A 26,726-nucleotide genomic window follows, 5' to 3' on the forward strand; every position below is an offset into this window, starting at 1 on the left:
CTGCAACCCACTGGACTTGAGGTGGTGCTCCTGCTGCCATTCTCAATGGAGAAGCCAAGAGTGGACTGAACTTGGAGACAGATCTACCATCTTCCCCTTCTCCCCACATTGTAGAGCCACTGCTCCCTCAGCAGGGTTAAGACAATGGCCTGGCAGCTTGTGCTTATGCTCCCTTCTTCAGAGATGAACAGAGCATGTGGGGCAAGATTCAGGGGATGCAAAGGGAAGACCCTGAAAGGAATTCTGGCTGACTTCTTCCAAGGAGGTAGGGCTAGCACCTGTGGACTCCTGTGCTCAGGACCTATGCAGAAATGCCAGGGAGCTGAGGATCACCTTCTCTTAATTGCTCCATTACCTCTGTGGTATCTTCTCCCAGCCTGATGAACTATACAGTGCCGGACCCAGTCTGACCTCAGTCCAACACTTTTCAGGAGTCACTTTAAAAATAAAAGAACAACACAATGAAGGGGATGGATGTGTTCAAGTGGCTGCCAGGTAAGATCCATCTCAAGTGCTTTCTTTTACTGTGATGTCATACAAACTCCCCAAAACCTGTCTGTAAGTGGGTTCACCATGGACAAAGCACTTCTCCATTGATAGGGCTGCATGTGGGGATGCCCTAATAGTCAGCCATTTGCAGTAGAGTTAAGTAGAGTCAAATTGTATTTGAGAGTGCGAATTCACCAACTACCTCCACTCCCCCCTCTGTGGTATCTTCAAACACATTGTATGCACAGACATATGTGAGAGGGGAACACACACAGGGGAAGCTAGATTAATTTAATCAGGCTATCTGCCTCTCTACCTAATGTCCATCTCCCTTTTCCTTTCACCTCTTTTTTCATATGCATGCTATGTTGAGTTCCTCAGCTCCCATTCCACACTACACCTTCCACCTCTTGCACTCCACTAAATAATCCCTCACTATAGTCTCTAATGACCCCTTCCTAATGAACCCTCATCCTCCTTGCCCTCTCAGCGGTCTTCAGTGCTCTCTATGGTGGATCCTCTTCCGTTCTCTATGGTGGATCCTCTTCCTGAAAGCTTGTCCTCCCTTGGCTTCCATGCCTCTCTCCTCTCCTGGTTCTCCTACTTTTCTAACTACTGCTTCAGTATATCCTTCAGAGGATCCTCCTCACCTACACTTGAATGTGTTCTACCAGGCTCAGACTGTGGCTCCCTTCCCCTATCCCTTCACTCAGAGCAAAAATGCTTCTCATTCTCAACTACGAAGGTCAGCTATCATCTCTGACAGAAGACTCACAGATCTACCTCTCTAATCCAGACCCATCTCCTGTCTACAGCAAAATCTCAGCCTGTTCCCTTTAACATCTCTTAATGGATGCCCAACCATCAGCTCAAGCTCAGTAGTGCTAAACCCAAGCTCTTAAGCTTCCCCATTTCCCCCTTCTTAATCACTAGGAACACTATCACCTTGCCAGTCACTCATGCCCATCAGCTGGGCACTATCTTCAGCTTTACTTCTACATCCTCACAAACAGGCTGTTTCTAACTCTTGCAGGTCCTTTCTGTGTCATATCTCTAACAGATGGTGTTATTCACCAACATAGCTAAAACATCTGTCCAGCTTCTTAAACTCCCCCATCTGTTATTGCAACATCTTATTCCCTCGGCTTCACAGATCCAGTTGTGCTCCACTTTCATGCACCCAGGAGGCTGCCACTGAAGATCATTCCTCTAGCTGGGTTTTTGGTTGTAGCCATGTTGATCTAAGGACATAGGTAGGCAAGGTTCTTTGAGTAGATGCAATATCTTTTATTACACCATCTGAGTAGTTAGAAAAAAGTTCTTGGCAAGCTTTTGGGCTCAGTCACCCTTCTGTAGACCAGCAGAGACTCCCTATGCCTAAAGAAGGGTGACTACACCTGAAACCTTGCCAAGAACTTTTTTCCAACTACTCAGTTGGTCTAATAAAAGATATCGCATCTACTCAAAGATTCCTTTAGCTGTGATTCTGACCACATCACCCCTCTCTGCATCCCTCCACTAGCTCCTCATTCACTGTCACAGCAAATATAAATGGCTCAACTCCATCATCCAAGCCATTCACATGATATTCCCTCCTACTATCATCTCCTGCTCAGTACCAAAATGTCACCTCCTACCTCCAGCTGGCCAATGATGCCAGCATCTCTCACCCACTTGTTACATTTTTAAACAGTCACTTTTTATGTGTTCTGTCACACTTAAGGAAAGGTCCCCCAAACAGCTCAAAGCTCATTATCCACTTTCAAAGCTCTCCTTTACACTATCCAGTGTGGTGATGCCTATCAGTGCTGAATCGCGCTGATCAGTGCCATCTCACTGTTTCCATGTACCCCCCCCCGTCTGTCTGTATCCACTCAGTGTCTTTTCCTTGTACTTAAATTGCAAGCTCATTGTAGAGGGGACTATCTTTTTTCCTTGGTTCATATGGTGCCTTGCACAGTCAAGTCCTGGCCTATGGCCAGGGGCTGCTATGCATAATGGCCATGACAATAGCAACAACAAAAACAACAACAATACCAACAAAATCACACAGTATAAAAGCTGGCACAGTTTAAAAAGCTTTAAGCTGTCTATGAAATCTATGAAATCTATGAAAAAAGCAGTCCTGGGAGGCATAGGTTGACTCTGAATCCGAACACAATTAATACCTGAATAAAGCCATAACTAGATAAGAACAGGTCTGCAGTAATTCTATAAAATGATTTTTTTTTCAAATCCAAAGTCCAGCTGATCAGGTTTACGAATGAAAGTCAGTCAGCCAAACAAAGACACGCAAACCACGGGGATTAAAAAATTAATCTAAAGCAGCTTCATCGAGAATAACTGAAATTATGTCATCAGTCAAACAAGCTCAAGTCCCGATAACACAGGTCAAACAAGGTGGTGTGTTTTCCCCACAAGCAGAAAATCGGTGACTTAGCTCTCATTGTGTGTTGCCTGCATGCTCACGTGCTATACAGAACACTTGCTGTTTTAACAACAAGAACGTTTTTGCAAATGCTTCAGTCTCCCAGCTGTTTACTCAAAGGCAGCTGTTTGACTGTGGACCTCTGATTGGTGTCTGACACCAAACTTTTCTTACATAAGCCCCTCAGCATATAAGATCTGCAACAACATAATTAGCAAGTGCTCCTAGAATTAAAAACAAAAACAACCCTAAAATGATTTTAAATGGCTCCAAGTTTCCTTCTGCCCATTCACATCTCCTGAATGCAAGCAAAGCAGAGCTGCCATGCCGCCTCCTGCCCCTCTCCCAGCTCGATCAGCTCTGTAGCCAGCAACTGGAGGCTTGGAGGTGCGTTTGGCACTGGGATTTCAGAGATTCTCTTTTCCCTTCCAGTGGTGAACCATAAAGACCACTGGCATTTGGAGATGGTAGGAATGTCATGCACCACTCAAAGCACCCTGTCAAGACATGGCATCCTCTGGCCCCCACTGCCAACTGTCATTCTGGGCCTGTGTGGTCACTCTCTTCTGTTATTCTGCTCCTCAGCTTAATCCCATGCCTTCTGGGGTAACACTGGGCTTTAATTTGGAAGCAGCAAGACTCAGGGTTTCTCTTCAGAGCCCCCACAGCTGCACCAAAGACAAAACACACAACCCCTTTGTAACTGCTTCCACCCTGGGTCCAGGCTAGGTCCAGGCTAGAGTGATGGCAGAGCACATGCTTCCTTTTAAGTAAAGACTTCCCAGTGACTGAGCTTCCCCAGCCTCTTTCTAAAGGCAAGCTAAGTCCTTGGGAGGTGTATTGCCAAAAGGAATTACTTGTCTCAAGGTGCATCCATGAGGAATAATTCAGCTCTCCAGTTCCCATTTACTCCCCTGTCAGAATTTACATGCCCTGTCACAGACTATCATAGTTGTGGCACTTTGTCCTCTAGGACACAAGCCTACGGACAAGACCCAAGTTTGCCCAATTCAATTTTGACTCAGGATCGTGGGTTTCCAAGTCACTGTCTTATCCTTCACTAGCAGGTATGAAATTAGATTTACTAAGCAAGATGGTAAAGACCAGTAGGAGCCACTGAGTCCTTGCTGTCCTAGAGCTCCAGGATTCTCTTTTCTCTAGAACTGATCCATACAGCAAAGGGCAGACTGAGGAAAAAGAGAACTTCCAATGACACCCTGATTAGATCTGCTTTGGCTGGTGATCCTGGGGAAGAGTGTACCAGAGTGGAAAAAAGGCAGGGATTCCTCAAGATGTGAAGGGCATCAAGGAGCACAGGGAAAAATAATTTTACTTGGAGGAGGTAAATGACAGCAAACTCAGCTCAGATGACAGAGGTCATAGGGGCCTCAGAGCAAGAAAGTGTCAGAGCCATAGGGGCCAACAAGGAAATAGTCTGCAGTCTATTGCCTCCTTTAACTAGAAGTACATTTGCACTTCCCCAGCAGTGATGTGCTAAAGAATTCAGGTCTGTTTTCTTATTTCCTCTGAGTCATTTTGATTTACAATAAATCAAGGTTTCATCTTCCAGACTGGGGGCTATTTTCAGAGCTGTCCTGGCATCTTTCACACCCAAGGCAGCACCATCAGCAGCAGACGGAAGCATGCTTCAGAAGTACAAACAGTGTATCAGATTGTTCCCCTTTCAACTCTTTGTCAGCAAATAAAGATTTGTCATACAAATAAAAACCTTTCTTCTCTCCATTTCATTGTGGAGTAAATATCAATGTGACAAATCCACTTGCTGGAGAGCTAAGCAAATAGTGATTATCAGTGCTTGATGATCAGTCCCACAAGATATTTAGATTGTGAAAAATAATGATTCATTTTAATACCTAATTTATGACATTGTGAGCTCAAAGCATAGATGTAGTGACATTATTTATATATATGAGAGAGAGAGAGAGCAAGCTACCTATATATCATAGAAATGTGAATTGGGATGAATAGGCACAGAATTATAAGTCAAATTCAAAGCTAAGTTCAAGAGTTCTTTGATTCCCAGATTAGCAGGAGTCCATTTGAATCTACACTAAATTCAAGTACTGGAGAAACAATATGTATCTTAAGAATACTATGTGAAAGACTTCTGGAAATGCAGAGGTTCTATCTGTGCTTTATGGACTGTGAAAATGTTTCCGACAAAGTCCAGCATGAACAGGTGATACAATGCTTAAATGAATGCAGTAAAGACAAACAAGATCTGCAGTTGATACAGAATCTTCACTGAGACCAAAAAGCATCCATTTGTACTGGAAGCAAGACTTCAGAAACATGCAGCTTCAATAAAAATGCCTGACAGAGACATGTTCTTTCATCAAGGCTGTTACACGTCTACTCTTGGAGCACCATCAAGGACAGCTTGAAAGATAACCAGGTATGCAGGTGAACACGACAAATACAAATAACATCAGATATGCTGACAACTTGGTGTACAGAGAGAGAGCATCCTCTAAAATAGAGCTGTCACATCCTCTCAATGTGGTCAAAGAGCCCAGCACGTAATCCTGAATAAAAATAAATAAATGCCCAAAATAAATGCACACCAGGCAAGCAAGATAAATGATCCAACACATCCAATAAATGTTGATGGTTGTCAGTAGAGCAAGCTGACAGAAACAAGGGCAGGAAGTGGAAGCTGGAAGAGGGAAAGGGAGGCCAGAGACCTTGGTTCCCACAACAGGAATGATGGTGGAATGTGGTGGCCAGGCGAGAGCTGAGGGGCCACATGTTATCTCCTCATGGGCTAGATGCAGCCTGAGTGCCACCAACTGGGTAATCCTGGTCTACACAATACTTAAATCAAAGCCTGAATTCAGCAGGCAAAATCTACATCTAATTTCAGAAAGTGCTATGCTGCCATTAAAGTTAAGATTAAGATTTTTTAATACAACTGAAGTGCTATGTATGTATGGTCAATACTCATTCAAAGGTGTAAGTGCTGGACTCTCAAGATGGACACTGAAAGTCTTTTCAGGGCTCTTATATTCTGCTGTTAGAGGAATACCAGTACAGGTTTCCCTCACTTTATGCTGTACATGCCTTCCTGGAAAACGGTGCATAACTTGAATTTACATAAAGGGAACCTACTTTACAATGTAACAAATAGGGACACTGTACTGACCCCAGACCCATTTCTACCACTTTTACAAGACAATTTTGGTACTCTCCAACAGCAGACAGTACACACAAGCACAGGACACTATCATAATGGGGATGGCAAGTACAGAAACACGTCACAGACAACCACCAGGGAGCACAGATCCACACAGGAGACTATAGTTTGGTGTGTCACATCCACACTGCACTGCACAAAGCAGCTGACTGCAGGCTTCCACCACACTGATCACATAAGAGTGAATTTACCTCGTATATAATACATTTTTGGTATAAAAAGGGTCATTGCCTAAGACCGAATATACACACACAAACCCCGCATAAAGCGAGGAAAACCTGTGTATTGAAAAGCAGCAACACTGCGAGAATGCAAAAGGGTGAGACATTAAAAAGGACAAAAGCCTTGTTCCAGCCATAATTTTCTATGATTCTATGATGGTGGCTTGGGAACAGCTTAACTATATCAAAATCCAGGCAAAAATGCAGTTGTATAGACACATCATACCACAGTGTCAGAGAGGCTCCATGCTGCCATGAATCTTACAGAGATCAGATAGACAGAAGACCACGCAGAGGAAGGAGAAGAACAAGATGACACAATGGACAGAATGCAGAGAAAAACAGAAGCTGTGAACATGGTATGGGACCAAAAGAGGTGGAAGATGTTGCTCAAGAACCTCCAAAATGGAGAGGTCACCTAAATGAGTGAAATGTAAGCTCATTTTTCTAGGAACACAGAATGTAGATCTCATGCTGAGATACTCTCCTGGGAAGCAACGAATGAATAGGACCTGGAAGTCATGGCGGGTAAGCAGCTGTTTAAACAGGTCATCACAGAGTAGGAGTGAGAAGGTTAGGCGTAGCCATCTCAGGTACTGATGCAACTGCTACTGGAAAGCTGTTTAAGAAATACACTGAAAAATTGGAGCAGGTAAAGAGAAGAGCCATGAGAAAGATGAAAGGATTGGAGATCTTGCCCTGGAGTGCAACTCAACCATTTAACCTATGTAGCTTATCACAGAAATGGTTTTGGGGTGATTTTAGCACAGACTAAAGAGGTGAAGAATGTAAGTTTGTTAATAGAGGCCTCTTTAGCCTAGCAGACATAGGCCTACCAAAATCTGGGGGCTGGAAGGGCAAAGTGGACCAATTCAGATGAGAAATCAGGTGCAAAAGTTTAGTAGTGATGGTAACTAACCACAGAGACAACTTACTGCCAAGACTTGTGGCAGCTCCTTCTTCAGTGAAAGCTTTTACACTTAGATTGGATTTTTTTTTAAAAAGATATGGTCTAGTTTAAACACAGCAACTGAACTTAGAGTAGCCCCATTATATGATCAAAATAGCCCTCTCTGCCTATCAGATCTAGGAATTTCCATAGGAGACTGGGTCTCGTTTATCTTTGTGGGATTTCTCTCTCAACCAGCAGGGAACTCTAGGTCTAGGTAGTGCTTCCTGTCACCCATTCCTTCCTTCAAAATCATAAAATTAAACCTTTCTGACAAATTGTGTGCGATAAGAAAAGCAATATTTATAGGCAGCCAATCCTTGCTCAGCAGTCACTCACATGATAAATTGTATATTCTGCTGTTTTCCATAAATGACATAATACCCTTGGAGGCCTTGTGCCAATTAAACACAAGCTTGTTGGTAGAGTCAAGTTAAAAAATAATTACTTAAGTCCAGGGGCCAGATTGCATGGTAGAGAAAGAAGCTACTGTATACCATAAGCAGACAGCATAAAACCAGTGGTGACCAATAGCTTATTACACATCTAACCAGTGTGTGGAGTGCAGCAAATCAAGGGGCAATACAGGTAGATATTTTTTAGAAATCCTAGCAGTGCATCCAAAAGGTTTTATTTTAATTGGTCTTATAACAACTGAAAGAAGACACTAGCTTCCAGGGGTGCAAAGTGGCAAGTGTGAATTGCAATGAGATTAAATCTTAAAATGCAACTGTCAAAACATGTTTTATATTACTATATCTCTGAGTGACTGTTTATATGCATGCACTGACACAAAAACTAAACTAGAGGGAGGAGAATTTTATACAAATCTATTCAAAATATGGAATTAACTCAGTACAATGCTATTTTAGAAAGAAATAATGCTATTTTAGAAAGAAATAACCCACTTACAAAACAGAGGTGAAGCCATAATGGAACTGATAGGAGTTTATACACTTTCTGAGTAGGACTATGACAAAAATAACCCAGCAGTATGCAATGAGTTCTAGCCTCACTTATTTGCCAAGAGAGGTAACAGCAGCTAGTATAAATTATGTGGATAACCTTTTCTTCATAAAATATAGATGTGGGGTGCTTTGTCTTGGGTGCTAGAAGAACTTTACCTACAGGAGCACAGGTATGCATAGCGGATCCATGAAGAGGAAATTTAGGCTGGAGATTAGGAAAAACTTTTTAACTAGGAGTTGGAACAAGCGTTGGAACAGGCTACCTAAAGAAGTCATGGAATCTCCATCCCTGGAAATTTTCAAGAGCAGGTTTGACAGACCCTTGGCTGGGATGGTTTAGCCAAAGATAATCCTACCAGGGGGCTGTACCAGATGACCTCATGAGGTCCCTTCCAGCTGTACTTTCCTTTTATCTTAAGATTTTAAGAGACATTGATGCCTGTGAGGACTTTAAGTCTGACCTTTTTCCATCAAGGCTAAAGTCTTAGTGGAAGGAATCCTCTGAAAAGAGTCATGAATAAAGTAAGGGGGAAGTCAGGCAGTTAAGTGACTCCAAAGAAGCTCAAAGGAAATTGTTCAAACTCTGGTTTTAGGGAGCTGCAATAGACCCAGGGTCCCTGCAATTATATCACTTCCTTTTCACCTCAGGCAGCTACAGTTTTTCTGTTCTCTTTAATACTGGAAGTTAACTCGGGCACAGGAAGCGGGCAAGCAGAGTGGCTCTCACACCTCCTTACCTATCACAGCTGCTTTCCGGATGGGTTGAGCTGAAGCAGTTTTCCAGGAAGTTCCAGATGGCATTGTCCATTTCTCTACTGCTCTCTCTGCAAAGAAAGCATACTGCTGTGCTTTGGCTTGGCCTGATCCCAACAGGAACCTAAACAGCTCTCTCTCTTTCTCAACCCCCTCTGCAAAAGGCAGTTGCACAGCAGCCTTGATTGCCTGGATGCACATCTCTGGAGAAAGACGCCCACGAGCTTTTCTTTTTACTTTCACAAGAGCCTCACTGAGAATGGCTTCCATATCCGGCAGATCTGGAACGGGTTTCAAGCTGATTTTCCGTGGTCCTAGTGGCTGACCTGCAGATTGAGAAACAGTTACAGACCTGGTAAAAAACTGCTAGGTTCCTGCCTCAAGACAGGTGTTTGCCCCTTCTGCTATGGAAAGGCAGTGTAGTCTCCTGTTCTCCTGACACCTAGTCTGGTGGATGAGGATTCCACATGGCACAGGAGAGCTATTAGTGACCAGCGCTCAAATGTTCAACAAAGCAACATCCTAAGCCAACACCTCTCTCAGCTGCAGACAGACTCTTGCCACCTACTGGTCACTTATTCTGCAATCTAAGCCACCAGCCATTTAACACGTCCTTTCCATCAATCCACTCTACACAACCCCAACATCCATTCCTAATATTGCTTTAGTAATTAGGGTACATTGCATTTTGCTGCCCAGACAGGGTCCTGGGTCCTCAGGTGTATATGTGGAAAATTTGGAAGTGTAGCTTGTTTCTGTACTGATTTTTGTCTAGCAGCATTAATTTCCCAATGCTCCTTTGGGTCCAACAGGATTGCTTGTCAATGCATGGGGAAGCAAGGTAGCGGAGTAATGCTCCTAGTGCGTGTTACAGTTATGCCACAGTTGTGTTAACTGTGCCATAAATTACAAGAATGCTACATATGCACTCAATTTAAAATGCCATAAAATGGCAAACCAGTCATAAAAATGTTCCACATACAATGAAGAACATTTTTATGGCTGGTTTGTATGGCACCTTATCTTGAATCCATGGCATACCCACACACTGGGGCTGTCCAGGGTGGAGGCCCAACAATCAACTGATGGTCAAAATCAGCCCTGAACAGGCCCAGGTCTCCAGCTGGTGGTGCCAACAATCTTTAAAGCCCTTTGGCTCCCCACACTGGGAGCCTCTCATCCCCCATGCTCAACAGCCTTTCTGGAGCTACTCATCATGGAGGAGTTTGGGTTGGGAGGGGTTTAAACGCTGGTGGGGGAAATACTTGAACCCACCTCAGTGCAAGGGGAAGCTTTTGATCATGATTCCAGCAAACTGAATGGGAACGACTGGGATCCAATCTCTAATCCTAAAGTAGCCTCTCCTGCCATGCACAAGACAGGGCAGGAGCCGTGATGGCCGGGGGGAGGGAATCGGGGATCAGATCCCATTGCACCCCCATAAGAGCTTGTGCCAGGGTCATAAAAGAACAGCTGAGAGGAGTCTGTTGTTCTCTGCCAGCAACTGGCAAATCAAGAAGCCACCCCAATTCATGGAACTCATGACAAGATATAGTAGTTGCCATGGTGATGGCTAAAAGGAATTTGAATGGAGCAAAGTCTGTTGCATTTTAGACACCAACATTCCCTTCATCCCTTTCAAAAATATAATCAGGGAGCCAGTCTTGAGGCCTTTATTTCACCCAGAGGCATAACTAGCCATCTCAGTGCTTCAGAGAGCAAGAGAAGAGGAGAAGCTAAGCACCAGAGAGTGAAAGGCATCCCCTCTAAACAGGTGCCTGGTGCTAGTGTCCTGCTCACCCTTGCCCTAGTTATACTACTGCTGAAATCAGCATCCGGGCAATCCCCGTGTTCTCAATGGCAGTTTGCTTGTGTAAGGAAAGAGGCACAAACAGAACAAGCATCCTGTTAATGCTACAAAGCTTTCACAGGGAGCGTGACATCACCACAGCATCATGCAAACCATCAGCTAATTAAGTCTCCCAGTGCTCATTGCATGGAACACAACAGAGAAATTCATGGTGAGCTCCTCACTAGGTTGCTCTCAGTACATCAGCTCAACAGCTGAAGAGCTTATGGGCCTATCCTGGTCGTGATTCCTCACTCAGTGGTCTGGCATTGACAGAGGCTCTCTGTGGTCTTCCACCTTGTTGCCTTGTCTCCCACAACATCACCCCAACTATGGATGCACATTTGCTTCAGTGGTGGCAAGTACCCACCCATCCTTTCTATTCTCCTGGCACTGTTAGATATGAAAGAGTTGGCCCAACACTCTGAAAGTTCAGAAGAAGGGAAAGGAACAGTGCAGGGTGGATCCATAAAGTAGCTCCCCAAGTAGCAGTGGCCTTCCCCAGAGACAGCAGAGCCTCTGACAGAAATGTCATGAATGTGGTAGGATGATTTCCCAGGTATAGGATAAGTCACTAACATCCAGGAACCAAAAGTATTTAAGTCTAAATGTTTCAACTGAAAACTTTTAAACAACATAAAAAGAGAAGGTAAAACATCTATGGTGCAAATTGCCACACTTCAGATCCGATTTTATCTGAAGAAGGATTTCTTACAGAAACTAGACATTTTGGTTAAATCTGCTAGCACAAGAGGATTTCACTGAGCCTAAGGTTCATTGTCTCATTTTTAAACCTTCTCCTTTCCCAAATATTTTCATTATCAAAAGGAATCTCTCTGCAGTCCTTTAGCTCTAGCTATACCTTGTGAGTTTTCATCTATATCACGAAACAGGACTTTGGGAGTTGGCCTTACTTGTGAATCTCATGACTAAATAGAACTGCAATAAGGATAAGACATACTAAGAAATTGTGTGCGACTCTGCTGTTGGTTTGGGAAGGACCTATGGAAAAAGAGACAATATTGTACCTGCTGGGAAACATTTAACAAGGGCCTTGGACAGTGACTACCCTGGTAATTAGGGGTACTGAGGCAGAAGACGAAACAGCTACAGCCTCTCACAAACAGGAAAAATCTTGAACAAGAAGCAGGACTAGCTCTATGGTCTGATGCCCAAACATGGAACTGCTATGCAGGGGTTCATGATCAGCTCCTAAAATCAAGCCCCTCCTTTTCAGGCTGGCCAGGAACAGAAACACAAAGAAGGCAATGCATGTTGTCCATCAGTGAGGTAAGTGCTCTGCTTCCTCCTGTTTACCTCTGAGCAGTCCAGAAGGCAGGCTGGCTCAAGAGGGCACTTGGTGCATCCTACTTTGCCTAGAGAGAAAGGCAGTCCCAATGGTGAGCCACAAAGGGAGATTAAGAGGATGCTGAGATATTGGAAGCCTCCCCAAAGATGCTGGGGAGATTACAGAATGCTTGTAACTGTTGCTTAGTGCCTACCTATGGTTGTTACTGTTAAGCACTCAACATCTGCCTACAGTTATCAGTGTTTGTATGCAAGATTCCCACAGGCTCTCTGATGCTGAGAATAGACACATGTGTTTTGGCAAAATTAACACCATTGGCAAACGGTGACTCAGGCATTCCTAGTCATTTCTCTCACCTACAGCCTAATGCCAGCTGAAGCTGCCAAGACCCAAATCTGTCTCAGGTTCTGCTTAACTCTGAATATGACCAGCCTCTGAAGTGTATGGTTTCCTGCACTGCAGGCAAGACCACATCTGAGTGACATATGTGCTCATAGAGAGCAAGAGAACATCAGATCAAGGATAGACTGTTCCCACAAAGACAGCAGTGAAAAAAAGAACAGAGAGAGAAATGTGCTGAGCAAATGATCAGCAACCATCTTCTCATACAGGTCAGAGAAGCATGCAGAACATCAGTCATGAAGAGCAATCAAATCCCAGGTCTGCCCACTGGTACTGTTTGCTACAAGTGCTGATGGCAATTTTCCAATTCTGTGTTGCCATCAGGTGGACAAAACTGCACCATGCAGCTTTGACTTAGTACTGCAATGATCTTTTATAAAGAGCAGCTAATGAAAGAACATTCCACTGTAAGTGCAGGTTTCCAAAGAATTAACCCCTGACTGTATTTTTCAATGTTGTTCTCTTCCCTCCTTTTTTATAAGGACGCTTTGAAAAATAAAGATGTTTATTTTGGCTGCAAAGGGCAATTTGTCTGAGGCTCACACTGGAGACGGTTTGAAGAACTTATCTTAACTTACCTGATCTGCATCAGAACATTCTTGCTTTATTCCTGAATATGTAATTTAAGGTACTGTTCCTGCAGGCACTGTATAGTTACATATACATTTATCTTTACATGCCCTGAGCTGTATTTGAGTAAATGTGTTTTGCTAGGAGCATTCTGTAAGAATGTTTGAAGAAGAACTCTGTAAACCAACAGTGAAGGGAAGCTTGCATGGTATGTCAGTATGAAATCAGAAAGACTGATTTTTAGCCATTAACAGCACTAGCACAGAGTAAAGGTTGGGAGGAAAACGGTTTTCAGCTTGATTTTTATAACTGATATTCTACCTTTGTCCATCCTTGGCCAAAATCTGACTGAAGATGGAAATTCTAGAAGGGACAACAGCAGACAGCTGTCATGCAGCACTGTAAGAAACTGTCTGCCTTACATGAAAAATAAGTGCTTCACAAAACACTGCTGAAATGAAGTGCTATGTAAAGAACAGCAGATTCTAGCCTTGGTGTTTCCCATCCAACTGTGTCACTAGCTCTCTGAAGATGAGTGAGTCAGTTGGGAAGCATGTGCTGAAAGTGGGGCCCTACACATTCAAATGGAAGCTGGATAGAAACCAACTATAAAGTTGTTACACATTTTCAAGCACTAACTTTGTAGCTGTTTGGCTCTTTTTATAGCTGGATAGCCATTTTTTATGGCATGATAATTACTTTGCACATGTGGCCAGACTAAATTTATTGTGCGATTAACCAGTTAATTGTGTGATAATTACTTTTCACACATGGGCTGGTTTTACTTTGCACATGTGGCCACTTATTTTGCAGTTTACCAGTTAATTGTGCAATATATGTAATATGTGCCAGGGGCCTGGAGGTTGCACATAAAGAGCAAGCCAGTTTCCTGACACTGTTGCATTTCTTCTTATGGATTTAGTCGCATTATGACAGAAGAGAGTGCTAAACTGAAGGTAAGTATCACAGCCCTAAGCTCTCCAGATAGATGCATGGCCCATGTCCATCCTATTCTTTCAGCGTAATCAGGTACTTTGCAGCCAACTATTTAGTTGGTCTAGCAAAAGGTATCACATCTACCCAAAGAACTTTGTCTGCCTATGGCCTTAGACCAATGCAACTACAACCAACAACTCTGCTCATGTTCATACATTGCAGAATTGGTTCCAACAGCACAGCCATTGCTGTTATTTTCAATTATTTCCAGCTTCAAGTGAACTTTTCTTCTGGTTGGAAGTGTCTCATCAGCTCTCCGTGCTAATTTTCATTGGATTTGCAAAATTTCTGATCTTTGTCCATAGATTTGATGACATCTGTGTCAGCTACCCAGCCTCTCCAAACACTATTTTTAACGTCAGCCTGGTCTTCATCATTCTGACCTACTGCAGAAGATGTGACTACCTTCACACAGAAGAGAAAAATCAACATAGAAATGCCTGGGAGCTTCACATGATTTCAAATGGCATAGGCAGAAAATCAGAGTTCTTGACAACTCCAGCAAAGTGACTAGAGTGCATTTTATGGTTACATTATCCTTGTTGCCATTTGTAAATACTGGTACAGACCCTACCCAAGGTGTTCATGGGTCTGGAGGACACTTTCGGGGGATCCTGGAACTTGCTGGAAAGAGTTTGCTAAGAAAAGGAGTAACACGTCTCTTCTCTCCCAATATATGGAGGAGGGATAAATATGGAATTCGCATCCAAAACAGGCAGATGGAATAAACGAACAGAAGTTTCGTTGGTTTTTTCATTTATTTTAGAAACAGTGAAATGCATTAACCCATATATCAGTAGAGTGTTATATTTAGATAGTGCTTAGTTGTTTGAAAAAGAAAAAGAGTAAAAGAAGGACTCCCCATGTCACTCATTCCTCTCTGTGAACTATGAACACCAAAAACAAACTTAGAAAAAGGCAGAAGTACAGAAAGAGGGGAAAGCACCTATTGCAGGAGATCACCCCTGCCAGAAAACTCTTGGCCAAAATCCAATCCAAAGTGAAAATTGCTGCAAGACACTGATCTTGAGGAAGAGCCAACAAACTAAATAGCATTAAAAATATGGTGCATGTGGTTGTCTAGTCACCCTCTGGAAGATGGTCCCATTGATAGATCTCTTGGCATGAGCCCCCCCCCGCCCAGTGGAAATTCCCCTAGCAAGGGGAGTGCAGCAGAAAAAGCAGCTGCAACCTTCTTTGCGCTCAGAACAGATGTACGTAGAAAAGCACCTGCTGCCTATAAAAGGCAGGAGGCAATGGTTGCCAGCACATGACTTTCTTGTGCAGAGCTCCAACAGAGTTCCTAACAGGAGATAAACATACCATCCCAGAGGAGGCACCAAGTGGAAAAGTGGTATACATTCTTCCTGCCCTCCTGCACCACCTTTAGTGACTTTGAGCTCATAAACGATCTCTTCACACATCTCCCCTCTCTGCAACCCAGCTTCCCATCAGAATGGCAATGGAACAACAGCTGATGGCTAAAGGAACAGATAAATGGGCAGTAATGGACAGATTCATGGGGCCATTACATTTGGCTGGGGATCTGCCAGTCCCTCCATTAGAAGAAGGAAATTATTTTAAAGCAGTTGGTATTGATCGTGTAGCTGAGCAGCATATAACACCACCAAGCTGGGTCTTACAACACTTTAGACAGGAAGTGCACTCTATCCTCTTAGTGAACAAATCTCAGCCTTGAGTGGAAGCAGCACTGGACATGGAAGATGACATATTTACCAAGCACAGTGTGTACAGAATCCTTGTTGCTTTTAGCTGCAGCTCTCCAAGCCCTCATTTGAATTTGGGTGCACTGAAGCTCATCAGTGTTTCCAAGTTCTTCAAAAAACAAGTGCTGCAATTAACCCTTTCCTTTATCATGGATTCAAAATTCAGCAAAGAGGAAGGGAATAAAGACGGTGTTTGGAAAAGGGTCACGTTTTCACAGCAGGCTTTGTTCTGTTCCATGCCAGCCAGTCTCTTTCTGAACCTGTAACCTGGTAGGATGAGCTGTCCCTTGCCATAACATTGTTACCAATGCCTTTCCCTCCTTACCAGAGACTTTACTTGCCAACTCGATGGCTCTCTCAACTGTGTTTTCCTTTACGATTTCATCAATTATGCCCAACTTTAGTGCTTCGGCTGCCAGCACATGTCTTCCTGTAACAGAGAAATAAAGGGGCTCAGTGTCCTGCTCTAAAAGATATTGCTCCATTACACCTGATACAGCTTCTGATTTGGTCAGGCCTGAAGTATGTTCTTGGCCGGGACACAATAGTTGTACTGGACAGAGTCATGTGCTCTCAGCTAACCCATTCATTGGCTTTGTCCTGGAGTGGCTACAGCAGCTGTACTGTAGGTGACACAGAATGAGAAAAATGCAGAAAATATAGCTGTAAAGACTACCTAGTACCAATTTTCTCAGGTTACACTTAATTTAGAGCGTGGTTATACAACTTATTTTTCCCCAGGTGTTTCCACTCAGCTTAGCAGGGTACAGGGTACAGCAGGGACTTTTTGTTTAAACAGCCCCACTATGCCCCAAATATTTCAGTAGTCTGGTTCATACAGCCAGAAAGTAATTCCCTCTGATAAGAAAGCATGAGAATACAAAGGTATTTCTTCCCCTCTCAGTGAGCCCATTAGGCTCCAGCTACTTCTATCCTGACAGTGATATGTCGCTATCTGCCAGCATGTCTGTGCCCACATACACACAACAGTGTCTCATGTAGGTAGGCCATACAGTGTGCACAGAGGTAGAGTCAAATATGCAATATACCATCTATTCACACATTTTGTCTTTGTCTAGCCAAAGAGGTAAAACTGTAATTAAGGCTACAGTACTAAAAACTGTCATTTACTGGGTCAGAAATAGGTCCCTCTTATCCAGTATCCTGTGTCCACATAGGGGCAGACAGAGGATGCTGAAAGGGAGAGTGAATTGGGTCTGACCAGAGTTTTTCCCCCCTGTTGCTCTCCCACTTGCAGCCTCCAATATTTAAAATTGAGGAAGTTCTGATTCAGAGACTGTGCTCCTCACTCCAATGCTCCAAGAATGTGACCAACCCCTTTTTGGATCTGGCTAAACTACCAGATTCCACCACATCTGGTGGCAATGAGTTCCACACTTCAGTGACATGCTGGATGAAAAAGAACTTCCTTTTGTTAGTTTTCAACTTACTACGTACTAGTTTCACTTTGTGACCCCCTAATTCTTGCATTGTGAGAGATAATAATTAATAAATCCCTATATCCTTCCTCTTTGCCATTTATTATTTGTAAACTCCTATCATGTTCCCCTTCAAACACCTCTTTTCTAAACTGAGCAACTCTGGCTTCTTTAGTCTGTCCTCATCTGGAAGCCCCTTCATACCCCCAGTCATCCTTGGACTTTCTCTAGTTCTATATCCTTTTTGAAGTGTGAGGACTGGGCACAGTATTCAAGATGTGGATGCAGCATGGATTTATCAAGGAGCATCATGATACTTTCAGTTGTGTTTACAATTCCCTTCTTAATAACCCCTAACTGTAGCAAGCTCAGTCCAATGCCTTCTGAACATCTAGACAGGCTAGGCAAGTTGTTCTTTGATTCAAGTGGTTTAGCTTGTGTGGCAGTACAATTTGCCTTATCCTGACTAGAGTGTGACTTTCATTAGGTGGAGCTGGCTATCATGGTCTCCTTGTCATAGACTCACAGAAGATAGGTCCTAGGACTTTACCTGTGGTGATTAGGTCAAGTGCAGCTGGTATCCCAATCAGTCGGGGGAGTCGCTGTGTTCCTTCAGCAGCAGGAAGTATCCCAAGGAGAACCTCTGGAAAACCTACCCGGGCCTACAACAAAAAAAATGCAAAGACTGTGATTAGAGAGCAGTGATTATAAACTGCATCCAGAAGGTGCAAGCAAAACAGACATACACTTGCATGCCATTCTACTCCAGGCTGCTGTAGGAGAAGCAGCAAATCTTTAACAGGCCTACACGCAACCTCTCACACTATATTCTACATGCACATGAGCATTTAAAGCAAGGCTGTTGCAAGTCTGGCCCAAAAGTAGGAAGGATTTGGGGATTTGGAGGCTATCATGCTTAGGCATTTGTCCAGAGTTTGATTAAGCTGCTCCCAGGTACAAGTGCTTTCTGTGTTCATTTTGCTCATGTTACTGCTGATCATGTTATTCTGTAGGCCTGCAGGTTTGCAGTTTGGTGAGGGAGCTTATTAAAAAACTTGCCAATGAGGTTATAGCCTGAACAGATCACAAAAGTGTTTCTCTCTAGCTAACAGCTATTTGCATGTCAAAGAGCTATGGTGTGTACATACATACCTAACGGTAGGAGTGAGAGGATAGCAAATCTTTGAGCAAGAGGCAAAGCAATGGGCTACAGCTGGTGCTCAGAGCTCAGCCACAAACTGAAAATGCTGAACCTGGGTGCTCAGAGCCATCAAGATCACACCGCTGGAGGTGGGAGGGGGTGCTGACTTGCAGCCAGCATCACCAGCTGAGCAGTAGAGTTTAGAAGGGTTGCAAGTTTGCCCATGGAGCAGAGGAATGTGAAGGGATGGAAATGGAGCATCCTGGGATTCTGGAGGTATGAAAGGGAGTGCATTCATACAACACCCTGGAATGACTCCGGCAAAACAAATCAAAGAGAAACCTCAGCTAGAATGGCCTAACACTGAAACATCTGGAGGGTACTTATGGCAGTTTAACATCTCTTTACTAATGACTGCTCTTATTTTACGTGCCTTTATTGGCTTTAAGGTAATCTGTGCCAATGCCCTTAAGCAGTGTTTGGCCATCTTTAAGAAGCTGTGGGCTGCAACGACTGTCCAACTGCTGCTTCTCCCCACCCTTCCTTCCCTTGGCTGCAGTGCTGGGCCCCAGGAGCTGTCAGGGCCAACAGCTTCCAGCCGTGCCTACACTGCAGCTGAGAGATGCAGGGGGTAGGGAGGAGCGGAGAGAAGCAGCACAGATGCAGTTTGCAGCTCTCCAGCCTGATGCAGCTGGCCACCAGCTGGAAGCACAGCCAGGGAGCAGGCTGGGTCCACCAAGCAGTGGAGGTGAAGCCAAAGCCCTCCAGCTCTGCGGGCTGGACCTAACCCATGGGCTATATATTGCCAATCCCTGCTTTCAGGTGTCAATAGCCAATTGCATTCCAAAGGGAAGAGCCACAGAGAAACCCAGATTTCCAGGCACTAGCATGGAAACAGCGAGATGTTGGGATGGGTACCCACGTATTAGCCTCACATGACCACAAATACATTCCAGAGAGGACAATTATCTTGCTAGGTATTTAGGATGCATCTGCCAGGAAGGAGTGGTCTTTGAAATCTCCCATACCTTGCTGCGAATCCTGGTCCTCAGCTGCCAGGGCACCTATGGTCAAGTGTGATTTTAGAGCAACTGATACATCAGGCTGGCCTCTTCTCTGGAAGAAGCAGGGGAACCTATAATAATTTTTTACAAACCAAGGGTGAGATCCCTGGAAGTTAGACATTTCCCCTGTTGCAGCTGTGAAGTCTTGTGCGAGGGCAGGTAGAACTAAGACTTGCACGAACAAGGAGTTGTTCCAGGGACTAACCCTAGCTTGTTCCTTCAGACAAGTAGCAGAACAGTGAGGAGAAACCGAGGTTCTTAGGGGATTTGTAAAAAAGACCAGTGGACTATCAGGAGGGTGAATTTTCATTCAGCTGATATATGCAACCCTGCATAGTGCCAGAGAAACATTGCATGGCCAACAGTATCCAACTACTGGTGACTATGTATGGGCAATGCCTTTATACCAACATAACTCAAGCAAGCCAATGAAGTTTTCACTGAGTCTTGGAGACAGATTTGTGACCCAGGGCTTATTTCCCTACCAAATTTTCAGTTCTTACTGCTTTGTTGTGGCCCTAGGGCTACTCTGTTATAAATATATTATGGGTAGAGCTGGCAGCCAGGCCTCTAGGTTAAAGTGGCTTTAATAATCCCCTCAATTTAACTGATTATAAATTCACAAGATTTTAACTTCCTGGCCTGATTCAGCCTGTGTCAAGTCTGTGCCCCAGGCTAATTTTTCTTTTTTGTTTCTGAGAAAAGGGTCCAGCCATTTCCAAAAACTTAGGTTAGGGAAAGATCAGTGGTTCTGCCATCTTAAATTCTGCAATAACTTTGAACAAGCTCTAACACCTCCCTGTACTGAAATATAGGAATGGAAGAGCAGCCAGATGAAGGCAGTGCCTTTGGCTTTTCCTATTAAAATCTCTTTCTAAGGCTGACTAATAAGTCTCTGGAAAAAAAAAAAAAACTTTGCATATGTTCCATACAGCTTTTTAGAGACTTGCCCTTAAAACGCTTCAGTGTTTTATCTATACTGAGGACAGTTGAGCTCCACAGAGCTTTCTGCAGGCCAGCTAAACTGAATGGGCTCCCAGGATAGGCACAGGACTAAAACCCCAGAGAGGAAGCAGGCACAGAAGTCGTATCTGCTAGTTGTAATGGGACCTTGCAAATACCATACAAACAACAGCTCTTATCATTAATTCTGGCAACTCTTAATCTTTGAAGGCTGGAATGTATTACCACAATTTCTTTTTAACACTGTTTCCGTAAGCAACTTGTGTTTATAATGGCAGCAGGGTATTTTTTTCACAGTTTTTACTCAAAAATGTTTGGCCTAAAATAAAAAAAGAAAGCAAAGCAGAAAAAGAAATTAAAAATGTGCTCCTTAGCTGAAGACAACCATGAACATGTCAGACTTACAAGACAGAAATACGCAAGAGCTAACAGCATCTAGAAAAGGTCCTTTTGAACTGAAATTTCAAGGTTGCCTAAGCTATTGATGTCATTGTCCATATCACCAGTAGTGTACCAAAATCTGCCTGGATTATCAGTTAGAAACTTTGCTATTTCCCCACTAATCCTGATAGTGTGATGGAAAAGACAGTGTTCTGCTGAGATAGAGCAAAGCTAGAGGGAGGGGGTTAATTAATTGGTGACCCAGTGACCTCAATAAAATGACAAAATGCCCAAAAACCATTAATGCCATTCTTAAGGGAAGGCTGAAGTGTTTAATGATTGGTTTAAAGTCAGCACATTAACAGACAAGCATTTTCACATGGAAGTATTGCTCCAGGGCTGCGTCCTGGTAACTCAGCAGAAGCTAGTGAATGCCCCTCCAGGAACAGGCTGTCTCCAACCGTGCAGATCTAAAAATAACAGCGTAGTACTACAACAGCACCAACACTGCTTAGCATGCATCAGCCTTGATCCGGAACGCCCAGAAATAGAGTGCAGCGGGGAGCCCATGTCGGCTGTGCCTCAGGACAGGAAAAATCATGGGATGAGCACTCAGGCAGCTCTCAGCACTAACCTAGAGTGAGCTGCAAGTGAGCCGTACAGGGAAGTGGTGGAAAAGCAGGTGAAGAATGGAGGTGTCTGAACAGATACTGTGAAGTCCTAGGCACGCAGATGAGGCAGTAAGACGAAAGCCTCTCCTCTGGCCCTACAGTGGCTCCTGGGAAAACCTCAAGGTGCCAGATCACCCTGTTATACTCTGCATACCCCTGTACAGAACCTGACCTTGCGTACCTGTGGCCCATTGCTGGACTCTGTTGTTACCATCACATCCTACCTGTGCATGTGCAATCCTGTAATGACAGCCCAGAGCTACTTCCAAGCCTCCTCCCAAAGCCACGCCTTCAATGGCAGCCACCACTGGCTTCTGACTTCTCTCTATTAGAGAGACTGTTTCTGCCAAAGCAGGTCTGTCTCTGGGCTGGAGGGAGGAGAACGTTCGAATATCAGCACCTAATGAAACACAGAGGAACTTAGACTGTAAAAAAACCCACAATAAAACCCCCAAAACACATACACACACACAAAACCAGCAGAGAAAGATTTGCCTATCATGCCCCTTCCTTCTAGGAAACTCAACCCAGCTGAGAGACCATGGAGTCCAAGTCAGACCTGAACCTGCAAGACAGCGATCCTGATTCCCAGGCTTGTCAAGCAGGTCAAAGATGATGAAGAAAGGTAAAACTAATCAAACCCCTGCTCAGTGTCCAGGACCCTTTGTCACAAAACCTAATATTAGCCTTTTCCCTCTTTTGGGGTATAGGCTAAATAACTACAAGTGTATGCAGTAATCACAAATCAATGTCATGACACTACTGCAATTCCCAAGCAATGAGCTCATTTAAAAAACAGCCATGTCATGAGAAGAGGAAGGGTCTGCTCTGTGATGTGGGTGTTGTCTCCTATGGGCTGATTTGCTACAGCGCCCAGAGACAGGGTCTCTGACCCTGCTCCTTCCTAGTCCCAGGCTATTCCAGCTGCAAGTGCTGCTACTACTGTCTCCAGCAGCACGGTGCCACAGCTGGGTTCTCACTTCTCCCAGTGTCACTTCCCTTCCATCTGGTCTGAGGAGACCACAAAACACTCCTGTGACACCTGGAGGATCCAGGGCAGATGACTCCCTGGGTGTTGGGTCCCAGGTCTCTCCTGCTAGGTGGTGACAGATACTGTATGTGGTCATAAAGCTACAGGGAGCAACAACACAGAAGTGGGCTAGGGAACAGAGAGGGGCTGCTCGCCTGCCCACCATTTTTGTATACAGCTGCCATCCTCAGTCATGGCTCAGGATCAACCCTCAGGCAAACTCTCCAAGGCACCTCCTCACTAATTAAAATCAGTTGCCATGCAACAGTCATCCCTAATTCCTCTTGGCCATCCAGTCCCACTCCACAGGGAGCAGAATCCAACTGGGATTTCTTCAGCAAGAAACTTCCCAACACAGCATGGAAGTGTCATGCTGGGATTTCAGGTACCTGAAATCCTGGAAGAATACAGCTAATGTAACTGGAGACCTACCTGGGGGGGGAGTAGATGTTGGAAAGTAATATTTAAAAGTGATTCAGAGATCTGTGTATTCCCTAGTATTTAGAGCCACAGGGGCTGCTGGAAGGTAACCTGAGAACTAAATGATTAAAGGGTAGGTTTACACAGCATCCCTGCACCCAAACACCTCCCTCACTCCTGTTCACCCAGACCACAACCAGAAGCATGGCAAAGCTGCCCTGGGAACATCCCGCATAGGTGCTCTCAAGAGATCTAAGACCAGCCATGGGAGGATACCCCTGGAGCTGCAGCCCTGTCGCACTTCCAGGTTTGATATGTGTGAATAGGGACAGGATACTCAAGGGCTTCTGTCATGGGACATGGTGGGATGCAGTGCAGACTTTTAGCAACTCAAAGGTCCAGGTTAAGACATCTATCAAGGCTAGAGGGAGGTTGAATTCTGTATTGCAGTGCTATGGACTGAGCAGGTGCTGGATTCTATTTCCGTCCCTTGCCCCTGTTTACAAATACAAAGGAAAATAAGTCTTATATTTAGCATCACCTACTGGGAGTGTGAACCATGGGTAAAGAGGTGAAAAAGGATCCTATATGGTCAATCTCTGAGAAACACCACATTAAAGATACATCAGGTTCCTGTAGATGGTAAAGACTAGAATAATACAGGCATTGAAATACCCCAGACCCTGCTGCTATTCTGAAAAACTGCAGAATTTGTCACCAGGATACCTGTAGTGACTATAACAGGATTTCCATGGGACATTAAAGCAGTGACTCAGTGTGTGCATGCAGGTGTGTGTTGCAGCTTCTACCATTTACCAGTAAAGTCACATGACCCACAAACTGTTTCTCTGTGGGTCAAATCTTGATCCTATCAGTTAAAGGGCAAAGCTTCCAGAGTCTTCAAAGGGGCAAATAATAAGCAGAAGCTCTCCATCCATACCTACCTGAAGAAAAATGCCTTACCTGCAGAGAATTTCCCATTTGCCCCACAAATCACAACAGCTTTCACAGAAGGGTCCAAGTCTGCTTTCTTCACTCCTTGTGCTAAAGCCTGGACGACTGCAGAGCTAAAATAAATCAGAGACTCACTGACTGATACTTAGCCACTCTATGAATCAGAGAGGTTCACATTTCTCATAAATATTAATAGCAGGCCAGGCACAGCAGCATGGTGGAAAGGAGCACCGAGTCCCAGTAAGTTTCCGTAGACTAGCAAATCTACGCTGGATATCTTATGTGATATTCAACCCACTCCAGCCACATCTTCCACAGAAATCTCCCCAAGTGAATCCATGCACCCGTAGAGAGTCACACTGAGCTCAAGGGCATGTATTGTTGTTTAGGTCACACCCAAGGCTACAGTGCCAACAGTCCCTGTTAGGTCAGGAGTGCTCAACTCTCAGCCTGAGGGCCAGATCCAGCCCTCAGCATTGTGTAATCCAGTCCACACAGCTCCCTACAGATCTTGTGGGGAGTCCCATGGGCTGAGACCCTGGATGCTAGACTGGATATGCAGGGTGGCATGGGGCCCAATCCTGGCACATAGGGACCAGGTGGGGGCACTGTTAGACCATCACCCATTTGCTGAAATGCCTTGTAACACATTTATTTCTACAGAAAGCAAGTAAGCAAGCCAGCCCAACATGCAATATGGGAAAGACCATTTTTCTCCAAGACAATTATATTACTTTCCAACTTAAATGCTTGCACTCAAAAACAGAAATAGTCCCAAGTAGTTTATAAAACGGAATACCAAACCCTGGACAAGATAAGGAAAATATTTCAAAATCTTGCCAACAGCTCATGCCCATGGTATGATCTAGATAATCATCAGGCTTTGAGCTGCCACCACACGTAGAAATTTGATGTTCATGTTCAGGCATCTGGGAGGTTCTGCTTAAGTGAAATGGGGCCTAAAATAATAAGTTGATTGTGCTCTGTGTCTCCTCACCAAACCTTCCCATAGGCATGGGGAGTGACGGCAGCCAAGAAACACTAAGGTACAACAATACAAATATCTTTTTGCAAAATATCTATTTTAATTTTTTAAGGTGACTTGCCCCTTGGTTCTTCCGGTGTTAGAAACTAGAAGGTGCAGAAGATACAGATGTGGAGAGCTTAACAGAGGCTAGAAAAGAACTGCCTCTCATACTGCTCAGCACAGTCTCTGGACCACCAGGTCATGGGCAAGGCATTGCCAAGAGCATCTCTGTTGAAGCTGCCCCATTAGGCAGCTGTGGCAGGGCACTTCCAGGTACCTGCCACTTTGAGGCTGGGAGCAGGTAGCCAGCAGATGCTTGTTGAGGGTGGCCATTTGAGAACCTGGCTCTCAGAGCAGAGGCAGCAGTTTGCTGCCAGCAGCCGAGAAGACAACACCTGGCTGAGCAACTGCTCAGAACATCCTGGAGGCAAGGGCAGGAGCTAAGGGGATGGCAGGAGGATCCTGCTCCTGGGTATGACTTGAAACTGTACGCTGCTGGGAAAGGATGGCTTCGTGGGGCTTCTCATGGTAGGGAAGCTCCCCAGAAATGCCAGGCCAGTTGCCCCCCCAGTGAAAGGCAGAGAGGGGCTCCTTAAAACCCCAGCCCTCACATCCTGGTGGCATACCCTGATTTTGGGCTAGGCACAGGGGCCAGACATGCCTTCGGGCACTAGAGGCCCCAGGGAGGGGGCGGGAGTTGGCCCAGAAAGTGTGGGCAAGAGAGTAGTCCCAGAGAGGTGGCAATAGAGCAGATGTGGCCCACACAGAGTAGGGGCACCTTTACGACCTGAAGGACTGTGTGTAAGAAAGGTGTAGAGTAGGACTGAAGGCCCGTCTGAAGGGCTGCACCAGGAGGTGTGTTGAGTAGGGCTGAAGGACGGCCAGAAGGGCAGCACATGGGCCAACCCCCATAAGCATGTGAATATATTGTGAACATTGCCCAGTGAGGGGCTGGGGGCAGAGTCAGCCCAGTGTTCAGTTAATTGGCTGGTCACTGTCTGGATGAAGGTCGCAGAAGACCCAAGAGGCTGTATGCCAGCCAGCCAAGGTAAGAGTAGGCAAGTCTGATGGCTGCTCAAAGGAGCAGGGCGGAGCAAGTGTGGCCCAGTGAGGGACAGCGTGCAAGAGGCCCAGTGAGAAAGGGCACAGTGGAAGAGGCCCCAGTGAGAAGCTGGAGGTATGAGTGTGACCCCAAATAGGGTAGTCTGCAAGAGGCCCAACAGTGGACTGAGTCTGGCCCTACCTCAGACCAGAGCTGTAACAGCAAACTAGATGCCATCTGCAAGGCATGGGCCACAGTACACAGAAGGTATGGAGCCATGGATAGCACCTCTGGCATCAGGGCAGTGAATGGGCAGCCTCCCACTTGTTAAATCAGAGAACATCAAGTCGTGGCTGGTAAGACAGGGCACAGGTAGGTGGACCAACATGAGACCCGGCCCTGTGGTGGCCCCCTGTCACAGCAGCCAAAAAGTAAGATATGTGGGGCCAGGGGTGTGTGAACAGAGCTCACTGAAATGGATCCCACCCTAGATGGACAAGGATCTGCCTCCAGTGGGGCAAGAGACAGCAATCCCACTACTGTCCATTTAATGACTATCAAATAAAAAGTGTACCTGAGTCACCATTAGCGAAGGAAGACCAGGAGCACAAACCAAACTCCACCACCTTCTCCTTTCTAGGATACTGCCCTTCTTACTGAGCCACATTCCCTCCATTTGCTCTCCTTCTGGCTACCCAGTGGGCCAGCTTCAGAAGTGA

At 44.9% G+C, this 26,726-nt stretch overlaps 1 protein-coding gene across 1 annotated transcript in view; it reads right to left on the reverse strand.

Annotated features, from left to right (window-relative positions):
* Positions 1 to 26,726, reverse strand: part of EHHADH (enoyl-CoA hydratase and 3-hydroxyacyl CoA dehydrogenase) — a 39,208-nt gene that overhangs the window by 3,360 nt on the left and 9,122 nt on the right. The window contains exons 2-6 of the mRNA XM_019542953.1: positions 23,948 to 24,051; positions 21,759 to 21,934; positions 17,865 to 17,976; positions 16,201 to 16,305; positions 9,007 to 9,348 (exon numbers count right to left, since the gene is read on the reverse strand). Of these exons, the coding sequence (XP_019398498.1) occupies positions 9,007 to 9,348; positions 16,201 to 16,305; positions 17,865 to 17,976; positions 21,759 to 21,934; positions 23,948 to 24,051 (839 nt within the window). The remainder of the gene's footprint in view (positions 1 to 9,006; positions 9,349 to 16,200; positions 16,306 to 17,864; positions 17,977 to 21,758; positions 21,935 to 23,947; positions 24,052 to 26,726) is intronic.

The sequence above is a fragment of the Crocodylus porosus genome, unplaced genomic scaffold, assembly GCF_001723895.1.
Source record: "Crocodylus porosus isolate Cpor-Errol unplaced genomic scaffold, CroPor_comp1, whole genome shotgun sequence".
NCBI classification, from domain to species: Eukaryota; Metazoa; Chordata; order Crocodylia; family Crocodylidae; genus Crocodylus; species Crocodylus porosus.